At 42.2% G+C, this 24,231-nt stretch overlaps 1 protein-coding gene across 4 annotated transcripts in view; it reads right to left on the bottom strand.

Annotated features, from left to right (window-relative positions):
• Positions 1–6,867: 6,867 nt before the first annotated feature.
• The window catches only part of cfap74 (cilia and flagella associated protein 74), a 121,928-nt gene continuing 104,564 nt past the window's right edge, over positions 6,868–24,231 (bottom strand). For 3 of the 4 annotated variants that reach the window (XM_078425110.1, XM_078425111.1, XM_078425113.1), the window contains 9 exons: positions 23,731–23,786; positions 21,337–21,456; positions 20,728–20,880; positions 17,966–18,095; positions 15,673–15,827; positions 14,254–14,383; positions 10,726–10,847; positions 8,410–8,544; positions 6,868–7,152 (listed from right to left, as the gene is read on the bottom strand). In XM_078425110.1, coding sequence (XP_078281236.1) covers positions 7,054–7,152; positions 8,410–8,544; positions 10,726–10,847; positions 14,254–14,383; positions 15,673–15,827; positions 17,966–18,095; positions 20,728–20,880; positions 21,337–21,456; positions 23,731–23,786 — 1,100 coding nt within the window. In that variant the 3' untranslated portion in view covers positions 6,868–7,053. The remainder of the gene's footprint in view (positions 7,153–8,409; positions 8,545–10,725; positions 10,848–14,253; positions 14,384–15,672; positions 15,828–17,965; positions 18,096–20,727; positions 20,881–21,336; positions 21,457–23,730; positions 23,787–24,231) is intronic. The other variant, XM_078425112.1, reaches the window with a different exon arrangement.

Below are 24,231 nucleotides of genomic sequence, written 5' to 3'. Positions count from 1 at the left end.
AACAATTTCATTGTTCTATCTGGGATATAAGACAATAAAACACTCTTGACTCTCGAGAGGATTTATCCTGCCAAGACTTAAGGGCCTGAGCTATAGGCAGAGGTTGGGCAGGTTAGAGCTTTATTCCTTGGGGTGCAGGAGACTGAGGTGTGATCTTATAGAGGTGTATAAAATCATGAGAAGAATAGACAGGGCTAATACACAGAGTCTTTTACCCAGAGTCGGGGAATCAAGAACTAGAGGGCAAACGTTTAATATGTGAGGGGGAAAAATTGATAGGAACCTGAAGGGCAACTTTTCACTCAGAGGGTGGTAGGTATATGGAACAAACAGCCAGAGATAGTTGTCTAGTCAGTTACAATAATAGCATTTACAGTACAAGACATGGATAGGAAGGTTTAGACGGGTATGGGCCATTTGCAGGTAATTGGGACTAGCTTAGATGGAGCATCTTGGTCAACGTAGATGAGTTGATCAAAGGGCCTGTTTCCATGTTGTTTGACTCTATGTCTCCGACTTCATGAGTGATGTCAGTGACTCTGTGAAAAGCTCTAAATTCCTTAAACATCCATTTGAACCGGTGGAGTCAGCAGCTGGAGGCTCAGTACAGCTTATCCCGCTTGACAATGTCACACAAGACTTCTTAATTCAGGCCAGGTGTTAAGACAGTAAAGCTGGGCTTGAAATCTCAGCCTGTAATGTGTCAGTGCTACGGGTAATGCTACGGGTAATGCTACGGGTAATGCTACGGGTAATGCTACGGGTAATGCTACGGGTAATGCTACGGGTAATGCTATGGGTAATGCTACGGGTAATGCTACGATAATGCTACGGGTAATGCTACGGGTAATGCTACGGGTAATGCTACGGGTAATGCTACGGGTAATGCTAAATATGAATCAAGTCAACCTGCTGTCATTAACAAAAAATATTGACAGTGAAGTTCAAGACAGAGCTCAAGGGCCAGTGGCTGCAATAACCTGCATGGGAGTGCTACCAAATTCAGTGTTGCATTGTCTTTAACATCGCAAGGTTAGTTAAGTTAACTCTTTCAGTCAGAGCATGAAAAGCCATGTAATACATAATCCTGTCACATCGCACTAAATAACTCAAATCTGAGCAACAGCCATAAATTATCTTGGTTCCTTAAAGACATTTTTTTCTTGGACTATCTGCAATGTCTTACCTTGGCTGGTTCTCCTCTAGGTGGTACTGAGATTATTCCATTGTATCTTAAATATTTATAAATCAAAGCAAAACATGAATGTTATTCCTCAAATTCAAACTCCTAATTGGGGTGTTTAATCCAATCCAATAGTCAGCTACAATATGTAGCTGCGTTCTATTATGATAAAAAGAATGCAATGCCTTTAAACAGTCACACATCGAGTTATCACAAGGTTTAAACCCCACATACAGTTCAGAATTATACAATGATACAATCCTAGAATCCTCACAGCAAGAAGAGACCCCCCCACCCCCTGAGACCAAACTGCCCTTTGCGCAAGTCTGCCTCCTTCCCAACAGCCTTGCACATCTTTTTCTCTAAGGTACTTATCCATTTTTGTACAGGAAGCCACAACTGTTTATGCTTCCATCATCCTCTCGGGCAGAGCATTGCAGATCAGGACTCCTTACACAATCAGGTTTCTCCTCTCATCCCCTTGGGATCTGTTACCTATCGCTTTACCTCTGTGCTCTGTGGCTCTCAACCCTTCCACCGATGGGATCTGTTTGTCGTTGATTTATTTACTCTTTTCATTTTGAAAAGAGTGTGGAGCTGCAAGAGTAGATGGAAGATTTTAAAAGATTAAAATTATGTTTGAATTAATGAGTTCACAGTAAACCTCAAACTGATCTATATGGCACTGTATGCAATGGTTAACTGGCTGTCTAGTTAAAAAAAGACAAACCCGGCTAAGGTCATAAGGCGCTGTTGAAATTCCAAATTGAATCAACTGGAAAATCAGTCAGACTTTATTACCTGAGTTTTCAGTTTCAATTGTTCTGGGGCATTGTTCCCTCAGGAAACACCCGTTTAAAGAGTGATCAATAGATTAGCAAGGGAGCAGAGAACCTCAGTCAGTGGAAATTGGAGTTGTTTGCATCAAATTCTCATGTAGAAGTCACACTCTTTAAACCAACCAAAATCATATGATCAAAGTAAAACCAGCCTCCATATCTAATTTATCGATTTACAGCATGAAGTATAGATGGAGGTGATTGGGGTTGGGGGGGGGGGGGGGGGGTGGGGGGAACCTGCTTTGTGTGATGGACTGGGCTACCTTCACAACTCTCTGCGGCTTCTTGCAGTCTTGGGCAGAGCTGCTGCCAAACCACATTTTCCATGATCTTGTGTGAATGGTTATGGTCAGAGGGCAGGTTGATGAAGTGAGGGCAGATTGGGGGCAGTGATGTTGACTTGCAGATGTTGAATATAAAGCCTGTCCACTCATATGCTCCGGTAATGATGTGGGCAGCACGGTGGCACAACGGTAGAGTTGCTGCCTTACAAAGCCAGAGACCCGGGTTGAATCATGACTACGGACGCTGTCTGTATGGCGTTTGTGTGTTCTCCCCGTGACCTGCGTGGGTTTTCTCCAGGAGCTCCTGTTTCCTCCCACACTCCAAACACTTGCGGGTTTTTAGGTTAATTGGCTTGGTAAAATTGTAAATTGTCCCTAGTGTGTGTTGGATAGTATTAGTGTGCGGGGATAGATGGTTGTTGCGGACTCGGTGGGCCGAAGGGCCTGTTTCTGCGATGTATCTCTAAACTAAACTACACTAAACTAAACTAACCGAAGTGAAGATGATTTGGAGCTCAGCTTCTGAGCACACAGTAATGCAAGTGACTCCCATATACAGCAACTCAACTGCTGGGGTGTATCATATCATATCATATATCTACAGCCGGAAACAGGCCTTTTCGGCCCTCCAAGTCCGTGCCGCCCAGTGATCCCCGTACATTAACACTATCCTACACCCACTAGGGACAATTTTTACATTTACCCAGCCAATTAACCTACATACCTGTACGTCTTTGGAGTGTGGGAGGAAACCGAAGATCTCGGAGAAAACCCACGCAGGTCACGGGGAGAACGTACAAACTCCTTACAGTGCAGCACCCGTAGTCAGGATCGAACCTGTGTCTCCGGCGCTGCATTCGCTGTAAAGCAGCAACTCTGAGAGAGCAGTCACTGCAGTGTGGACCAGAATCCTCAATGATGCAGGCATACAACCACAGCATTTCCAAGGGTTCTCTGCCCACATGGAATGTAACCAAAGCTCAGTTTACTCCCTCAGGCAAATAACACAACAATTCACAAGTTCACAAGTTATAGGAGTAGAATTAGGTCTTTTGGCCCATCGTTTCTACTCCGCCATTCAATCGTGGCCGATCTCTGCCTCCTCATCCCATTTTCCTGCCTTCTCCCCATAACCCTTGACACCCGTTCAAATCAAGTATTTGTCTCTTTTTGCCTTAAAAATATCCACTGACGGCTTCCACGGCCCTCTGTGCGAATAAATTCCACAGTTTAACCACCCTCTGACTAAAGAAGCTCCTCCTCACCTTTCTAAAAGGGCGCCCTTTACATCTGAGGCTATGACCTCTGGTCCTAGACTCTCCCACCAGCGGAAACGCCTTTCCACAACCACTCTATCCATGCCTTTCATTATTCTGTAAGTTTCAATGAGGTCCCCCCTCAACCGTCTAAACACCAGCGAGTAGAGGCCCAGTGCTATCAAACGCTCATCATATGCTAACCCACACATTCCTGAAATCATTCCTGTAAACCTCCTCTGGACCCTCTCCAGAGCCAGCACATCCTTCCTCAAATATAGGGCCCAAATTTGCTCACAGTACTCCAAATGCGGCCTGACCAGTGCCTCAGCATTACATCTCTGTTTTTGTATTCCAGTCCTCTTGATATAAATGCTAGCAAAGGAATTGCCTTCCTTACTGCCGATTCGACTTGCAAATTAACTTTTTAGGAGTCTTGCACCAGCACTCCCAAGTCCCTTTGCACCTCTGATTTCTGGATTATCTCTTCATTTAGAAAATAATCTACACCTTTATTCTTATTACCAAAATGCATGACTCCACACTTTGCTGTACAGAATTTCATCTGCCACTTGTCTGCCCACTCTCCTACCCTGACCAAGGCCTTCTGCAGAGCCCTTGCTTCCTCGACACTGCCTGCCCCTCCACCTATCTTAGCATCATCTTCAAACTTGGTCACATAGCCTTCAATCCCCTTATCCAAATCATTAATATACAACGTGAAGAAAAGCAGCCCCAGCACTGACCCTTATGGAATTTCAGAGGAGAGTACTGCCCTGACCTGATCCCTCAATCAAAATAGCAGCTTAAAAGACATATGGAAAGGTATATGGACAGGAATGGGCTGCACGGGGGCGCAGTGGTAAAGTTCCTGCCTTATAGCGCTTGCAGTACCGGAGACCCGGTTTCGATCCTGTCTATGGATGCTGTCTGTATGGAGTTTGTACGTTCTCCCAGTGACCGCATGGGTTTTCTCCGAGATCTTCGGTTTCCTTCCACACTCCAAAGACGTACAGATTTGTAAGTTATTTGGCTTGGGTTTGTATACTTGCTATAAGTGCAAATTGTCCCTAGTGTGTGTAGCTTGTGTTAATGTGCAGGGAACGCTGGTCAGTGTGGACTCGGTGGGCCGAAGGGCCTGTTTCCGCGCAGTATCTCTAAACTAAAACTAAACTAAGATACGGGCCAAATGCAGGAAAATGGGGCGAGCTCAGGTAGGCAAATTGGTCGACATGGGCACGTTGGGCCAAAGGGCTTGTTTCTGCTATGACCTTAACAAATCATGCAGACAATGTCACAGTGCACCAAAACTTGCTGCTCATTACACAATGCTTCATAGAAAACCCCTAGCCAGCTCAGGTTTCTCCCACTCCTGACTTCCATGTCTCGAAAAATATATTAATTTAAAAATAAATTTGCTGTTTTTAATTATTTACATCCAATTAATGTTTTAAGGCATAGCTTTTTGGGTGGTTGAAGAACAGGAAAGAGCTCAGGTTCCACCCCAAGATGCTTCCTCCCCTGGCTATGATCTTTGTTCAACAGCCGATGTCAAAATCAGGTCCAAGTCCCAAAAACAAACATGCTCACGGATTATTTTCCTTTAAATAATGTGAACACTGAAAGCTGTTGCCTAAGTTTCTTCTTGGATAATGGCCATTGACGTAGCTATGGATCTAGCCAGACACTAGCTGAATGTTAAATTGAGTGGAAAGCCCCCAGTTCATGGAATGGTTGAACAACCCTAATGAAGAACAATGGAGCCACGTACTCCAGGCGACTTTGTAACATAGTGAACACACCCTCAACTCCATGAGGAAAGTGACAAGGCTGCTTGACTTGCAGATGGGAGTTTGTTGTTTGCATGCTTCAGCTCTGCACTCTGCAGACTTGGGGATTTAGCGGATGTCTCTCCGGTACCTTGGAAGGATCGGTTAGCCTGAAGCTTGCTGCTGCTGTGTGCATCACATCCATGAGGACAATCTGCTCTCACCATTGTCTGTTGCTCATGCTGCTGCAAATGTTACGGCTCGGTGATAACTTGCGAAGCAAAGAGAGAAAAGACAGGGCTCCAATGACGTGTCAACATTCAGGTTGTTGAACCACGCCGCAGTATCCTAACCACAAACCCTACCTCAGCATCAAACCAGGATGGACTTGGCATAGGTTGCATTACCTACTTTGACTTGCACTGTTATGGTCAGCATTACCCAGTATAACAGATAATTTTAATTATTGTTTATTGGGGGATGTGGACAAAGGATCTCAGTTATTGCTGGATACTGTGTTTAAAAAGTTGCCCCTCAGGTTCCTATTAAATCTTTCCCCTCTCACTTTAAACCTCTGCCCTATGGTTTTTGATTCCTTTACTCTGGGAAAAAGAGTCTATGCATTCACCCCATCTATTCCCCTCATGATCTTATACACTGTAAGATGGACCACGAAGTGGAGACTGGGGGGATGGGGGGATGTTGACTTCGAGAGCTCCAGGCCGCAGGAGGTTCGACCACCTTGAAGCGAGAGCTTGATCGCCGGCTGCAGATGGTTCGACTTCCCCAACCATGGGAGAAAAGGAGGAAAGAAGATAAGACTTTATTGCCTTGCATCACAATGGGAAATGCGGAGGAGCCGCTGTGGTGGATGTTGATGTCAAATTTTTATGTAGTTGTGTGTCTTGTTGCTTTTTTGGTATGACTGTATGCCAAATCAAATTCCTCGTATGTTGCAAAACATACTTGGCTAATAAATTACGATTATGATTATAATTATGATAAGAAAATATGATGGGCACGGATAAGGTAGACAGTCAACACATTTATCCTAAGGTGTAAATGTTAAAGAATAGAGGGCAGGTTTAAAAGTAAGAGGGGTAAAGTTTAAAGAAGTTGTATTGGGCACTTTTTTAAACTCAAAGTTTAGAGAGTTTAGTTTATTGTCACGTGGATCGAGGTACAGTGAAAAGCTTCTGTTGCATGCTAACTAGTAGACAGAAAGACTATACTGTACAGATTACAAATTGTAGTGGGTATCTGGAACACACTGCCAGGAGTGGTGGTGGAAGCAGATATGAAAGTGACATTTAAGAGGCTTTTCGATCAGCAGGGAATGGAGGGATATGCAAGCAGAGGTGGTGACTGCAGATCATGTTCGGCTCAGACATTGTGGGCCGAACGGCGGGTGTTATATTCTATGTTCTAAGTCTTTGGTGAGAATGAAAGAATTTGGAATAGCAGAAAAATAATTCGAACTGAACACATTCTTCACAACACATTTGGATGAGAAAACCTTTACTTACAGAGCTTCCTTGTTACAGAAAAGTGTCAATATAAAACAAAATCAGTCAAAGGTATAGAGCACCAAACAAAGTATAGTTTTAGTTTGATTCCATCTCCTTAAAGCTTAAAAATCTGATTTTAAAATAGTCCTTTTGACAATGTATAAACCTCTTATATACAAGAAGCCTTCTCAGTAAATCCTCCTGACTTTTTATCTTAAGTTACGATAACCATGGCCATCAGAATGATCTGGTAGTATTCCGTGATGTCTCCTTTGATGGTCATTTTAACCATGGCTGAGATGGTCTGAAGTGGCTGAAAAACAAAGTTTTAAAAGTCTTACTGAAAAATCTGCAGTCAAAATATATTATTGGTTTGCATTTAAAACCATGAAATTGAACAGCTTTCTTTTCAATATACCTAATTTAGAAATGGTAGGATGAATTCAATTTTAGAAGGCGCAATAAAAATGAAACTTCTTCACAAAAGTATTCTTCTCTGGTAGAATTACATGGATGATCAAAAGGTTTTATAGAGATTCACGCGGAGAAAAATGTAGGGGGGAAGATCAGATACTTGGTTGACAAATTCTTGATTAGTAAGGGTTATTTGGGAGAAGGCAGAAGAATGGGGTTGAGAGGCAAAGGTAGATCAGCCATAATTGAAATGCGGAGTAAAGTCGAGGGGCCGAATGGCCTAATTCTGCTACTATGACTTATGAACTTGCCCATGTCGACCAGGGTGCCTCAGGTACGCCAGTCCCATCTGCATTTCACAGGACTATCATCAAAAGAATGGCATGCTTGCTGGTAAAACCCCAATCAGGTGGTTTCTATTTGTTATTATGTACCTTATTCAACATATCATTAAATAGATTTAATTAAATATAAAACTTCAGTTTGCAGTGTGGAATTGAATAAACTAACTGCACCACATTCTTTAATTTAATAATTTATTTTTGAAAGTCTTAAAGAAATCAGTCAGTTATGTTGTCAAATTGTTGAAATGCTATTGCTATTGAGGGAGTGCAGCCTAGGTTCACTAGGTTAATTCCCGGAAAGATTGGAGCGACTGGGCTTGAATACACTGGAATTTAGAAGGATGAAAGGGGATCTTATTGAAACATATAAGATTATCAAGGGATTGGACATGCTAGAGACAGGAAACATGTTCCCAATGTTGGGGAGTCCAGAACCAGGGGCCACAGTTTAAGAATAAGGGGTAGGCCATTTAGAACGAAGATGAGGAAAAACTTTTTCACTCAGAGAGTTGTAAATCTGTGGAATTCTCTGCCTCAGAAGGCAGTGGGGGCCAATTCTCTGGATGCTTTCAAGAGAGAGTTAGATAGAGCTCTTAATGATAACGGAGTCATGGGGTATGGGGAGAGGGCAGGAACGGGGTACTGATTGTGGATGATCAGTCATGATCACATTGAATGGCGGTGCTGGCTCGATGGGCCGAATGGCCTACTCCTGCACCTATTGTCTATAGTCTATTGTCTATCTGAACTGTTGAGTTTATGCAGGTCTGGACTTTATGCAGGACATTGGAAGTCACAGTGTGACAACTTACATCGTGTCCAGCAGGGGGAGTCCAGGTGACACTGACGGTCTTTGTGTTGCCGGCTTCTACAATACCTCTGGCCGGCTCAAAGGTGAAGCCCTTCAGCTGAACTGCTTGTGGGTAGTCAATGATGAACTCAACACTCTGTAAAGGCAACAACACTCATTTGTGTCAGATATTTTTATATTAAAGAACTCAATTTTCTGGAAATGTAGAAACAAAGAACTGTGTGGATAGTGGTTAATACAGTACACAAAAAGAAACAAAGTGCTGGAGTAACTCAGCAGGCCAGGCAGCATCTCTGGAGAACAAGGATAGGTGACGGGTCGAGGACTCTCTTCCTGAAACTCTCTCTTCCTATTCATCTTCTCCAGAGATGGTGCCTGACCTACTGAGTTACTCCAACTCGATTTTCTAACTGAGCTGTGAAGTTGCAAGATCGTGCTGGAGAGTGGCCACTCTCTGCATGCTGTTACAGAAGAGGATCTATTGTACTTATTACAGTACTGTAATTTAACTGAAATGCATATAGAGCAACCATTTCACTGCCTCTGTACACTTGTCCATAACTAGACTATTGAATAATTGAGTTAGGGCTGATCTTTATTTTTGAGCACTAATTTTGTGATATTAAGAAGGTCTTTCATTTCCATAGCCCCCTCCACAAACCTAGATTATCCCAATGCATCCTCTAGCCAATATCCACACATCAAGCTCCTTGATGTGATCATGGACCAAATATTCATATCAGCCACTTTACCAAGATAGTGTATTTAATTTAATTTAATGCAATGTTACTCCTGAAATAGATCATCTATCAATATAATGTTAACTGTAATTTTATATAAAAAACGTTAGAAATCGTTTTTTAATCGTAAATTTACCCACCAACCCGCATGTTTTTATGATGTAGGAAAAAAACAGAACACCCGGAGGAAACCCAAGCAGTTACAGGGAGAACGTGCAAATTCCACACAGACAGCATCCGAGGTCAGGATTGAACTGCAATCACTGGCGTTGTGAGGCAGCAGCTCTACCAGCTGCACCATTGTTGGAGAGGGTATCCTGGTGGGATCATCCAATGATGCCATCATGGGTGGAATTCAGGAATAAGGAAAGGGCGATCACTTTGCTGAGGTAATACCAATAGTCAATGGGCAATATGTAAGCAAATTACAGAATGGTATAAGAGCAAGAGGATTATAGGAGTTCAGGGGTTTCACTTTCCCAACATTGACTACTGCTTTAGTACAAGGGGCTTAGATGGGATGGAATTAACTCCGCTGACAGACAGACAGACAGGTTGCACAGTGGCGCAGTGGTAGAATTGCTGCCTTACAACGAGAGATCCATGTTCGATCTTGACTACGGGTGCTGTCTATACAGATTTTGTACGTTCACCCCGTGACCTGCGTGGGTTTTCTCTGGTAACTTCGCTTTCCTCCTGCACTTCAAAGACGTACAGGTTTGTAAGTTAATTGGCTTGGTATAATTGTAAATTGTCCCTAGTGTGTGTAGGATAGTGTTAGTCTGCGGGGATCGCTGTTCGGCACGGACTTGGTGGGCTGAAGGGACTGCATTTGCGTTGTATCGCTAAACTAAGGAAAGAGGATATCTGTCCAAATGTCTTTTCAGTATTATTATTGTTCCTGCCTCAACCCCTTCCTCAGGCAGATCATTCTATATATGTATCAAACAGAGGGTGATAAGTACATAAAATGGCTGCCAGAGCAAGAGTTTGAGGCAGCTATATTAACAATATTGAAAAGACATTTGGACATGTACATGGATGGGAAGGTTTAGAGGGATATAGGCCAAACTCCCATGTTTATGAAGATATTAATTCGCTGTTCAAATACAGTTCACAATTGTGGGACCTCTTCCTCACCACAACCCATGAAATTGTTCGCACACTAATTTTTTAGTTGAGAGATACATCTTGGCCCACCAGGTCCACGCCAAACATCGATCACCTGTTCACTAGTAGTTCTGTTATCCAACGATTGCATCCACTCCCTACACATAAGGGGCAATTTACGGGACCAATTAACCTGCAACCTGCACGTTCTTGGGATTGGGGAAGCACCTGGAGGAAAACCACACAGTCACAGGAAGAATGTGCAAACTCCATACAGACGGCATCCAAGGTCAGGATCAACCCAAGTCTCCAGCACTGTGAGACAGCATGAGGCCACTGTGCCATACCCGCCATGTAATATATGTATTAAACTTACCATCTAACTTCCCAGTAAATTCTGGTCTAATTTGCCATTCTTAATTTTAGACACTTTAAATAACTTTCAAAATACAATTTGTTAACATTACCTTTTTTCCAGCAAGTTGGGTTGATCGGATGCATCCTACCTGGAATTCCCTCAATGGAGTGCTGTATTTATTGTCAGACTTGGTGCTTTTCAGAGTAAGCAGGACCAATGGCCGAGGAACATCTGTAGACAACAATTGCAGGAAGCTACAGATGAAAGCTCCAGAAAAAATCACAGAAAGTTTACTTTTTGAAGTTACGAAAACTTCTAAATGCAGTGGATGGGAAAAAGTTGGAAGTGACAATTGATACTGAAATAATTGTTTACGTTAAATATGATATTGATAGATTCTTGTTAACCTCAAAAATGAGGAAGAGGTAGGTAAATGGTCACAGGCCAGCCTCAATCTCATTGAAGGTGGATCTGGCTCAAGAGGGGCCACATGATATTCCAATAGTCCAATGATCCTATCCATTTGAGTTGAGTTGAGTTGAGTTTAGTTTACGGTCACGTGTACCAAGGTACTGTAAAAAGCTTTTGTTGCGTGTTAACTAGTCAGCAGAAAGAAAATAGACAATAGGTGCAGGAGTAAGGGCCATTCAGCCCTTCGGGCCGGCACCGCTATTCACTGTGCTCATAGCTGATCATCTACAATCAGTACCCCGTTCCTGCCTTCTCCCCATATCCCTTGACTCCGCTATCTTTAAGAGCTCTATCTAACTCTCTCTTGAAAGCATCCAGAGAATCGGCCTCCACTGCCTTCCAAGGCAGAGAATTCCACAGATTCACAACTCTCTGGGTGAAAAGGTTTTTCCTCATCTCCGTTCTAAATGGCCTCCCCCTTATTCTTAAACTGTGGCCCCTGGTTCTGCACTCCTTCAACATTGGGAACATGTTTCCTGCCTCTAGCGTGTCCAACCCCTTAATAATCTTATATGTTTCAATAAGATCCCCTCTCATCCTTCTAAATTCCAGTGTATACAATTCTAGTCACTCCATTCTTTTAACATATGACAGTCCAGCCATCCCGGGAATTAACCTTGTGAACCTTCTCTGCACTCAATAGCAAGAATGTCCTTCCTCAAATTTGGAGACCAAAACTGCACACAATGCTCCAGGTGTGGTCTCACGAGGGCCCTGTACAGCTGCAGAAAGACCTCTTTGCTCCTATTCTCAACTCCTCTTGTTATGAAGACCAACATGCCATTAGCTTTCTTCACTGCCTGCTGTACCTGCATGCTTACTTTCAGTGTCTGATGTACAAGGACACCCAGATCTCGTTGTACTTCCCCTTTTCCTAACTTGACGCCATTCAGATAATAATCTGCCTTCCCGTTCATGCCACCAAAGCGGACAACCTCACATTTATCCACATTAACCTGCATCTGATTACAACCGAGCCATCCAGAGTGTACAAATACATGATAAAGGGAATAACATGAATAACGTTTAGTGCAAGATATAGTCCAGTGAAGTACAATCAAAGATAGTGCAAGGGTCTCCAATGAGATAGATAGTAGCTCAGGACTGCTCTCTAGTTATTCATTTGAACATAATGGAAAATTGGAATAAGTTTGGAGGGAATGGACACATTTGGACTTAATAATGACACTTAATAATGACACTTAATAATGACAGACAGACAGACAGACAGACAGACAGACAGACAGACAGACAGACAGACAGACAGACAGACAGAGACAGACGGACGGACGGACGGATGGACTGACGGACGGACGGACGGACAGACAATTGCCAATTGCCAATTGCCAATTGCCAATTGGAGTTTGTGTCAAGAGTGTTTAATTATTATATGTACTGGTGACATAACAAATAATTTCTTATTTGCTGCAGCTTAACAGGCCTTAAATATACAATAATCAATGATACAATAATTAATAACAGTAATACTAGGTAATGGTGCATCAGCATCCCAGGGTACTCGAGAAGATGGCTCAAGAAATCGTGGAAGCATTGCTGATCATTTTCCAATGTTCAATAGATTCAGAATCAGTTCCTGTGGATTGGAGGGTCGCTAATGTTATCCCACTTTTCAAGAAAGGAGCGAGGGAGAAAATGGGGAATTATAGACCAGTTAGCCTGACATCGGTGGTGGGGAAGATGTTGGAGACATTTATTAAAGAGGTAATAATGGCGCATTTGGATAGCGGTAAAAGGATTGGTCCAAGTCAGCATGGATTTATGAAGGGGAAATCCTGCTTGACTAATCTTCTGGATTTTTTGGAGGATGTGACAAGTAAAATGGATGAAGGAGAGCCAGTGGATGTAGTGTATCAAGACATTCAGAAAACCTTTGATAAGGTCCCACACTGGAGGTTGGCGAGCAAAATTAGAGCACATGGTATTGGGGGTAGGGTATTGAGAAGGATAGAGAATTGGTTGTCAGACAGGAAGCAAAGAGTAGGAAAAAAATGGGTCCTTCTCAGAATGGAAGGTAGTGGACAGTGGAGTGTCACAAGGCTCGGTGCTGGGACCGCAACTATTTACAATATATGTTATTGATTTGGATGATGGAATTAGAAGTAGCACTAGCAAGTTTGCGGATGACACAAAGCTGGGTGGCAGTGTGAACTGCGAAGAGGATGTTAGGAGGTTGCAGGGTGACTTGGACAGGTTGAGTGAGTGGGCAGATGCATGGCAGAGGAAGTATAATGTAGATAAATGTGAGGTTATCCACTTTGATGGCAAAAATAAGGAGGCAGATTTTTATCTCAATAGTGCCAGATTAGGTAAAGGGGAAGTGCAACGAGACCTTGGTGTACACCAGTCACTGAAAGTAAGTGTGCAGGTACAGCGGGCAGTGAAGAAAGCTAATGGCATATTGGCCTTCATAACGAGAGGATTTGAGTACAGGAGCAAAGAAGTCCTTCTGCAGTTGTATAGGGCCCTGGTGAGACCACATCTGGAGTATTGTGTGCAGTTTTGGTCTACTAATTTGAGGAAGGACATCCTTGCTATTGAGGCAGTGCAGCGTAGGTTCACAAGGTTAATCCCTGGGATGGAGGGACTGTCATATGACAAAAGATTGGAAAGTCTGGGCTTGTATTCACTGGAGTTTAGAAGGATGAGAGGGGATCTTATAGAAACATATAAAATTATAAAAGGACTGGACAAGCTAGATGCAGGAAAAATGTTCCCAATATTGGGAAAGTCCAGAACCAGGGGACACAAAACGCAACCTAAGAATAAACGGGAGGCCATTTTAAACTGAGGTCAGAAGAAACTTTTTCACTCTGAGAGTTGTGAATTTGTGGAATTCTCTGCCACAGAAGGCAGTGGAGGCCAATCCACTAGATGAATTTAAAAGAGAGTTAGATGGAGCTCTAGGAGCTAGTGGAATCAAGGGATATGGGGAGAACGCAGGCATAGGTTACTGTTTGTAGATGATCAGCCATGATCACAATAAATGGCGGTGCTGGTTCGAAGGGCCAAATGGCTTCCTACTGCACCCAGTTTCTATGTTTCTATGTTTCTATGTAATCATAATAATACAACAACATAATAGGACAACAGCAAGCCTTCCCTCAGTTGTTTGTGACAATAGTGCAGCATAATATATATGTCATACCTGTTACATTCACTTGCTCATAACTTGGTAAGATACTTAGAGATTCCACTGAAACATCTATCGGGTCTCCACCTTCAACAAACATCAAATATTTCTTTGCAGCTCCCTTCAGCTGGATCGAGTGACTGACCTGTGAAAGGATGGATAATCAACAATTGTTTTGGAATTTCCTCAACGCAGAAGATGCACTGCTGCTATTTCTGGCAGCTGCTGAACATGTTCATTAAGGGGGGTACAGTGTAGGGGTGGGGAGCACATTGGTGCAGTGGTAGAGTTGTGGACATAGACCAGGGTTCCCCAAGAGTGGGTGGAGATGTTGCTATTCTTCAAGGAGGTTTTGGAAACATCTTTGAATCTATTTTGCTCTACCACTAGTAATCTCTTCCCATGACAAGACTTTGGAAGAGACTGCAAGTTTAAGGAGTTTGGTATTACATGCAAACAATATGGCCAATGCAATCACCCGAGCTAAGTGGTGCCACAGGTAGACAGGGTGGTGGAAGAGTCTTTTGGATGCTGGCCTTTATCAGTCAGGGCCTGTGTATAGTATGCTGTACTGTTCTGGCCACTATGCTACTTGAAGCGTGTGGTAGCATTAGAAGAGATTCACCAGGATGTTGTCTGGAATGGAGGGCTGTCATAAAAAGGAGACATTTGGATTTGGAAGAGGGAATTAGAAGCAACACTAGCAAGTTTGCAGATGACACAAAGCTAGGTGGCAGTGTGAACTGTGAAGAGGATGTTAGGAGGTTGCAGGGTGACCTGGACAGGTTGAGTGAGTGGGAAGATGCGTGGCAGATGCAGTATAATATAGATAAATGTGAGGTTATCCACTTTGGCGGCAAAAACAAGGAGGTAGATTATTATCTCAATGGTGTTAGGTTAGGTAAGGGGGGAAGTGCAGCGAGACCTGGGTGTCCTTGTACACCAGTCACTGATAGTTGGTGTGCAGGTACAGCAGGCAGTGAAGAAAGCTAATGGCATGTTGGCCTTCATAACGAGAGGATTTCAGTATAGGAAAAAAGAGGTTCTTCTGCATTTGTGTAGGGCCCTGGTAAGACCACATCTGGAGTAATGTGTGCAGTTTTGCAGTGTCCTAATTTGAGGAAGGACATCCTTGTAATTGAGGCAGTACAACGTAGGTTCACGAGATTGATCCCTGGGATGGCGGGACTGTCATATGAGGAAAGATTGAAAAGACTAGGCTTGTATTCACTGGAGTTTAGAAGGATGAGAGGGGATCTTATAGGTGTAGAGGGATGCAGGTAAATGGGATTGGCATAGAGAGGAACCATGGTCACCATGAACAAGATGGGCAAGAGAGCCTGTTTCTATGCTATACGATTCTGTGATTTTATGATTTAACCACAAAGCAATTTTGCCTTTAACCATGTGCTGGAATAAGAAGCACCCAGTTACCTTGTCAAACAGCTCCACGTGCATGATATCTGAGTAACAAAAACCTTCGTGGTCTGGGCTGAATGTCACTTCAAATTCTTGAGTCTGCATTGCTTCAATACAGCCTTCGATCGGGGAAACACTGAAAACACTCTGACCACCATAGTTCTGAGTACCTGGCAGAATACATAAACGAGGAGAATTACATCTTTGGCATTCTACTTCAGTTTGTTTCACTTTGTTCACATCCTCCACCAATACTCAACACTCAGGAAACACTCTATCACTTTAGAGATTATTCTACCTCATGAAATACCAGCAAAATTACAGGAAGAAGGAAAAGTTGTTGTGGACCAGAGCTGCAGAAGTATGATATGATTGTGGACCAATTTCTCATATTCTAATCTTGTGACCTTTGCCTGAACAACCTAGAAAGCTATCAAATCATAGTCATACATACGGAAACAGGATCGTCGGCCCAACGCATGCTGACAAAGCTATTCCCATTTGCCCATGTTTGGCCCATATCCCTCTAAACATTTCCTACCTGTCCAAGTGTCTTAAACGTTATTGTTGTACCTGCGTCAACTACTTCCTCTGGTTGCTCATTCCATGTGCCCATCGCCCTCTGTGTGAAAAGGTCGCCCCTCAGCTTCCTATTAAATCTTTCCCCTCTCACTTTAACCATATGGTTTCTTATTCTTGATTTGCCTACTCTAGGAATTTGTCTACCCTATATATACCCCTGATAATTTCATACATCTCTTGAAGATCAGTTCCAGTGCTCCAAGGAATAAAGTCTGAGCCTGCCCACCCTCTCCTTTTCTTTCAGGCCCTCATGTCCTGGCAGCATCCTCATAATTCTTCTCTGCACTCTTTCCAGCTTAATAGTATCTTTCCCATAGCAGGGCAACTAAAACTGAATACAATACTACAAGTTTCCAATGTCTTATACACTGTAGCATAATGTCCCAACTTTTCTACTCAATTCCATGACTAATTGAAGCCCAGAGTGATAGGATTGCCACCCTATCTACCTGCTATGCCATTTTCAGGGAACAATGTACTTGTACTCCTGGATCCCTGTGCTTTACTTAGCGGTTTACAAATAGTGGAAGAGAGATCGCATGTTTGATGAAAGTTGGAGAGTAGATGGTCTAAGCGCCGCTTTTTGAAGGATGATTAAAAATGGCGTACAGGAGTTGTAAATAATGATCTGTATTTTGAAATTGATGCAAACTGGAGAAGTAATGATGATGGTGAGCCCAAGATACTTAGGAATGGCAGATGCCGTTAGAAGTCAGGCTGAGTGACGTTCACAGGGTAAAGTATCTCAGTTGTACATCAGAAATGTATCTAAGGGAGATGTTGAAGCACATCACTTAGTGAAATGGCAGGCCTGATGTTCTGTCTGTGCTGTGCTTTCAAGAGAGAGATAGATAGAGCTCTTAAAGATAGCGGAGTCAGGGGGTATGGGGAGAAGGCAGGAATGGGATACTGATTGTGAATGATCAGCCATGGTCACATTGAATGGCGGTGCTGGCTCGAAGGGCCCAATGGCCTATTCATGCACCTATTGTCTATTGTCTATAATTAGTTGATCGGAGCTTCATTGTTGAAAAGTATGCAGTTTTGGGAATGCATAGGTGAGGAGGTTTAGTTTAATTTAGTTTGGAGATTCTGCATGGAACCAGGCCCTTTAGCACACCAAGTCTGCGCCAACCAGCAATCCCCGCACTCTAACCCTATCCTACACATTAGGGACAATTTACAATTTTTACCAAGCCAATGAATGTGTATACCTTTGGAGTGTGGGAGGAAACCGGAGCTCCCGGAGAAAACCCACGCAGGCCACATACACACCTGTAGTCAGGATCGAACCCAGGTCCCTGCCGCTGTAAGGCAGCAACGCTACCGCAGCACCACCATGGTGGAGGCAGATACAATTAAAATGTTTTAAAGGCATTTTGACAGGTGCTTGGATAGGAAACAAGTAGAGCGATATGGGTCTAATGCAGGCAAATGGGATCACGGTTGTCATGGACAAAGTGAGGTACTGTAAGGGACAGGACAGCTCTTGTTGAGATGATGCCCTAGGTGGATCAGAATGCATGTAATGAGTGTCAAAATTGAACACTGAATCAGTTGAGATGAGGTGCTCTCCCACATCCATCAGCTTCTGTCTTCAGCAGGTGACGTTTACAAAATATAATACACACACATGGGATTGAACTGAAATTGAATGAAATGTTTGGATATAACATTTCTGGATTGAAGTGGCTTTGCATAATTAAAATAAGTAAAAAGTACTCACCTACTAAATCATCAGGTATTTCATCTGATGTCAAGAATGGTGGTAACTTTTGCTGGTCTTTGTGCTTTGTGTAAGATAAACTTTCCAGCTTTACATCAAACATGACGTTAAGTGTTGTGGCATTTTGCAACTGTAAAAATATGATATTAATAAAATCATATTAAATGTAAAATGTACTTGCACCAGACACCGTTTCCAGGGCATATCAGTGTGAGCATTTCATTTATATCATTCAGGAAATGCTCCCTGGAATCACTTCCACTGTTTGACAGTCAGACTGATGTCCCTAAAGGCAGTTTGTGGTGCCCGGAGTCAGTGAAGCTTTACTTACAACATCCTGACAATGCTGTCTGTTGATCTGCCAATACTTTCAGGCATTCCTGCCCAGATAGACCGCTCCGGTCAATTCATATTAAATCAATAATTGCTTTGATGATAAATACTCACTTAATAGGGCTGAATAACTATTGAATGCTGTGTTTGACAGGTTATATTAAAATGGAATGTAACATGATAGTTATAATGAATTCGCAATCTGAATGCAAATATAAATTTGTCAAATCAATTCTAACATTTCATTCTATAGAGTCATACAGCACAGAAACAGGCCCTTCAGCCAACTTGTCTATGCCGACCAAGATGTCCCATCTAAGCTAGAATTATTTGCCATGGTTTGGACAATTTCCCTCTAAATCTTTCCAATCCATGAACCTGCCCAAGTATCTTTTCAATGCAGTTATAGTACTGGTTCAGCTACCTCCTCTGGCAGCTGGTTCCATATAACCTCCCAGCCTATAAGTGAAAATGTTGCCCCTGAGATTCCTATTAAATCTAGGATTCCTATTCATCTTAAACCTATAATTTTTGATTCCCCTACCCTGCTGTAATTTTTGACCATCAATGTCTATGATACCACCTACTATTCTGATTTTGCCATTACTTTTAAAATAAAGCACAAGGCAGAGCACCTGGTTCTGAGTTCAGGCTATAGCTAATTGAATGATCTGGGGAAAATGTGCACAGTAGCAACAATATTATGATTAACAATAATAATTGTCGACAGTAACAAAAATGATTTCAGAATTTCAAGCTCAGTTCAACTGACAAACAAATTGTGAGACCAAGTTTTCATCTGTAGAGTTTGCTGTATGTTTTTTTTAATAATGGTTCTTAGTAACTTTAATTATACAGTGCCAATTTCACTTCTTAATAACTCCAGACGTACCTTTCTGAAGTACTGGCACCATATTTGGAAGCAATCATGTTTGGCTGTGGCTTTTTGGCCAACATTAGCTGCAACAGCAGTGCAGAATCCATGATTATTCTCCAAATAATCTGGGGTGGAATAAATTGGCTGAGGTTCCTGTCAGTAATTACAATGCATGGAGCCCTACAGACATTGTAGGCCCTGCGAACTGTGAGCAGGATCATAACGAGCTTCAAAGATGGAGAAAGGCTGGTGGAATAGGCTGGCGGATGGGTGGCTGATTAAACTTAATGCTGAGAAATGTGAAGTGTTACATTTTGGAAATAGAACAAATTTAAGAGGGGCACCAGAACAGAGTGATATGGTAGTATTTGTGCATGTTTGTTCAAAGTGGCTGGGGAGGTTGAATAAGGGGTTTAACAGTAGCCTACATGAACCTGTGCTTTATACAGATGCATGTAGTATAAGAGCAAGATGGTAGATCTTTAAAACATACCAGTTTGACTACTAGTGGAGCACTGTGTCTAATTCTGGGCTCATGTATTAGGAAAAATGCGAGGGTTTCAAAGAGGGTGCAGAGAAATTTATCTAAATGAATTCAGAAATCAGAGACTTTAACGATGTGGATACTCGTGATTTTTCCACTGGTCTAGAACCATAGGACATCGCTTCAGAATAAAAGGATGTACATTTAGAAAGATGAGGAGGAATTTCTATAGTCAGAGGGTAGTATGTCTGTGGAATTCATTGCCACATATGGCTGTGGAGGCCAAGTCATTGGGTATTTTTAAGGCGGAGATTGACAGATACTTGATTGGTGAGGGAGTCAAAGGTTATGGGGAGAAGGCAGGAGAATGGGGTTGAGAGGGAAAGATAGATCAACCATGATTGAATAGTGGTGTAGACCCGATGGGCCAATTGGCCTACTTATTTTCTTATGACTTATGAACTTATGACAGTTTGGAAAAGCTGGGGTTATTCTTGGCACTGAGGAGGATGTGAGGAGATCCAGTGGGTTACGAAAGGCGTAGATTGAGGAAACATCCCAATGGTGGTGTCAAGAAAAAGCGACACAGAATGAACGAGACCGATAAAAGAGTGAAATGTAACATTTTTTACACAGAGTGTGGTTGGGAATGTATGGCCAAGGATAGGGTGTGAAAGATTCAAGTATAATCTCCAAAAGGCAACAGGATAATAATGTGAAAGGAAACAATGGGCAGGGATTTGGGGAGAGAACAGGGATAGGGAGGGTGTGGGGTGGATACAAGGACTATCTCGGTCACTCTAATAAGAACCATTACAGTCCTGATGGACAGATTGGCCTCCTCCGATGCAGGAACCATCCTTTAATTCTGTGACCTTATCTGGCATCACCTTCATAGCCCATGCATGATAGAATTGTATTCCTGCAAAGAAATACCACCTTCCTTAGCCACAAACAATCTGATGGAGGAACTCAACGGGCCGAGCAGCATCTGTGGAAGGAAATAAACAGTTGGCGTTTCGGGTTGGTATCCTTCATCTGGGCATACTAACAATCAGCATCACTCACCTGAAATGTTACCATTCTTTTTTGATTTGCAAGAACATATCCCATATCCAATACTTTTTCCACAGAGCATGTCACTACTGGGTCTACACCATATCCCGTCAGGATCAGGGAAAGGTTTGCCTTTGCAGTGCTGATTTCCATAGATTCATAGAACTGTGAACAGATGATGGGGCTTTTTAACTAGAAGCTGTGTTAGTGACTGTGATATTTCATCCTTTAACTCTAAAGTAAGATACACTAAATTTCATATTATAATGGAAAAAAAATCTAAAGGTAGACAGTGGCAAAAGGAAATGTTCTGCATCCACATTCAGTAAACCATCAGGAATATAACCAACCTTTACTCTCCTCAGAGATATTGGCAATAACATAAGCTAAAGTAACGTAACATAAATGATTCTTCTTTAGAACACTATTGTTGCAGTTACCGTCTCTAACCAACTTCTTGCTGTAAAAGGAATCTGCATTACCTCAGTAAATGTCAGCATGGTTCCCTGCTTTTAACACACTGCAATAAGGATCCCACTGTCCATAATTTAAATACATCATTAATCCACTGTTTTGTAAACTCAATGTAAACAAACTAAATTTGAAAAAAAAATGTTTCACCATTTTGCTCTCTGTTGGTGTGAAAGAAAACACAAGATTCTGAACTTCTCCTGGCTGAAGAGCTTGAAGACAACTTAACAGCTGGAAGGGGCCTCCAGGATCCAGGACAGTTGATTTAATCTGTAATATTGTGAGTTAAGGCTCAACTTGCACAAGACCACAGAAAACGAGAGACAAAGCGTTAAATCAATCAAGTAGTGGTATTTTGGCTCATTATGTATACAATGTTACACAATTGATAGAAATAATTAACGTAAGGTAATGTCCAAATATACAGTATGGCCATTACTAAATCCAATAAAGATGAAACTCTTTCCTGATGAGAGTAATGCAGATGTGGAATTTGCTGCTATATGCAGTAGATGAGACAAGAGGAGAGGTTTTGGAGGAAGTTTGATAAAATGCAGTGGGAGAAAGGATTTATGGGTGATGGTTTTGGGGGAGGTTGAAGGGGTGAGAGGAGGTTCATGTGCAAAATAAACTCCAGCACAGAAATGTTGAAACAACGGACTTATTTCTGCATTATGAATACCAAGTAGGTATTGTAATTGTATTTAAAAAAAAATTCTATTCAATTTAGGGTTTTAGACATTTAAAAAAATAAGCGCGGAAACAGGCCCTTCGGGCCACCAAGACCGCGCCGACCAGTGATCACCCTGCACACTACACATTTGGGCCAATTTACAATTTTACCAAAGTGTTAAAGAAAACTTTAAAACACGCCACAAATATTGGGCAAAGCAATCATGACTTTATTTAAGAGCGTCAAAAACAGCAATTGCTGGGAGCAATCTAGCATTCATCTGATCCTTATGTACAGTATTTCCCTTTGATGTTTACTGTTGCAGGCACATTTTCCTTCTTCAGGATGGTCTTATATTGCACCCTATTGCAAATAAACAGATGTCCTGTTACCCTTTTGACCTCATTTTATTGTTTTACAATTCCATTTGTGTTGGAATGTGGGAGGAAACTGGAACACCCACAGAACACGCACGTGGTCACATGGAGAACGTACAAACTCCATTCAGACAGCACCAGTAGTCAGGATCGAACCCGGGCCTTTTGTAAGGCAGCAACTCTACCACTGCGACACTGTTTTGCCCCAAATTCTTGCTTATGTCTTGGATCAGTCGTTAGAGGAGAACCAAGACCCTTCTGTTTCATGGCTCTGATCAAAGCAGCAAGCCAGGAGATCTATGAGATCCAGATAAATGCTTTGCTAACCTTGTGCCAGCCCACACTGGATTGTTTGTCTACATTCTAGTGCAGGGCTCCAGTCTATTAACATAGAGCAACTAGGCCAAAACTAACATATCATTAGCAACTGGGAGAGGTAAAGCAATTAACAACATGTTTTAAAAAGCATGACTAATGATTCCCAGATGACGATTGCTCATTAAGATTCTACTGGAACAGGTAACTGGAGGAAACCCATTACTTTGTATGCAGGGCAAAAGAGGAAGGTGAATGTACCTGACCTCCACTCAAGCAGTAGACACAAAATGCTGGAGTAATTCAATGGGACAGGCAGCATCTTTGGATGGAAGGAATGGGTAATGTTTCAGGTCGAAACCTTTCTTTAGACCCGAAACATCATCCAGTCCTTCTATCCAGAGATGCTGCCTGTTCCACTGAGTTACTCCAGCATTTTGTGTCTATCTTCGGTGTAAACCAACATCTGCAGTTCCTTCCTCCACTCAAGCATCTGAGTACTCGTTAACATTAAGTATTGACAGGGTGGCACAGTGTTCATGTAGGTATTGCAGCTGCCTCAGAGCTCCAGGGACCCAGCTGCAATCCTAACCTGCTGCACGATCCGAGCAGAGTCTGCATATTCCTTCTGTGACCACAGGTGTCCTTCTATGACCAGGTCCCAAAGGCTAGTTGGTTGGTAGGTGGTGTAAGAAGGAACTGCAGATGCTGGTTTAAACCGAAGATAGACACAAAAAGCTGGAGTAACTCATTGGGGCAGGCAGCATCTCTGGAGAGAAGGAATGGGTGACGTTTTGGGTTGAGGTTAACTGGCTCCTGTGAATTACTCTTTGTGTAGGTGATTGGTCAGAGAAACAGCATGCAATTGATGGGTATACGAGGGAAGGAGGTCACAAGGAAGCAAATGTGAGGAATGGATCATTCTGAGAGGTAGTATTAACCCAATGGTCTGAATGGCCCCTCCTCTGTCATAAGGAAATGTCAGCAATAGGAGTAACCATAGATTACATTATTTACACATCTCCATTTGTGCCATTACATTTACTTAAAGAATCAAAAGAGGAGATATAAATAAAAACAGTACTCAAGGTTGGGGCCATTGTTAAGAGTAACCTGTTCCTTCACAAGACCCTTGGAACTCTTGGAGTACCTGAATACCTTGGGGTAGTGAAAGGATACATCCAGATCATCTTGAGAAATATTCTGAATCATGACTTTTTTGAGCACTCTTTGCTCTATAAAAAAGCATTAAAATATATCGCATAGATTTAAACAATAATTTATATGTGAGGAAACACTAGTCCTCTCTTCATACAGGTTTAACATAAATTACTAACTAGAGGTGACACTGAAAACAAATAATGCTAAAGGTTATTAGTGCAACCCTTTAAACTGCTCCCAATTAATTCTCATTTATCCTTGAATGATGTTTATATGGTTACATGTGGAAGTATGGCTACATACTTCCACATGTAACTGTTTGTCATTACTGGTTCAAGTGTGGATTTTGTTCAGCAGCGCACAGCTTACACAGCTATCCGGATGTAGGCATCAGTGTGCAACTGTAAAATTATGTGAGATAATTTATCTCTTCATATTTTCTCTTTTGATTAAAATACATGACTTTCTCTAAAATAATCACTGGGAATTATTGGGTTGATAGTATGACCTCATTATGTA

This window comes from Rhinoraja longicauda, chromosome 30 (genome assembly GCF_053455715.1).
Source record: "Rhinoraja longicauda isolate Sanriku21f chromosome 30, sRhiLon1.1, whole genome shotgun sequence".
Lineage (NCBI taxonomy): Eukaryota > Metazoa > Chordata > Chondrichthyes > Rajiformes > Arhynchobatidae > Rhinoraja > Rhinoraja longicauda.
Note: the sequence above shows the minus strand (reverse complement) of the source record. Positions and strands in the feature narration are given on the sequence as shown.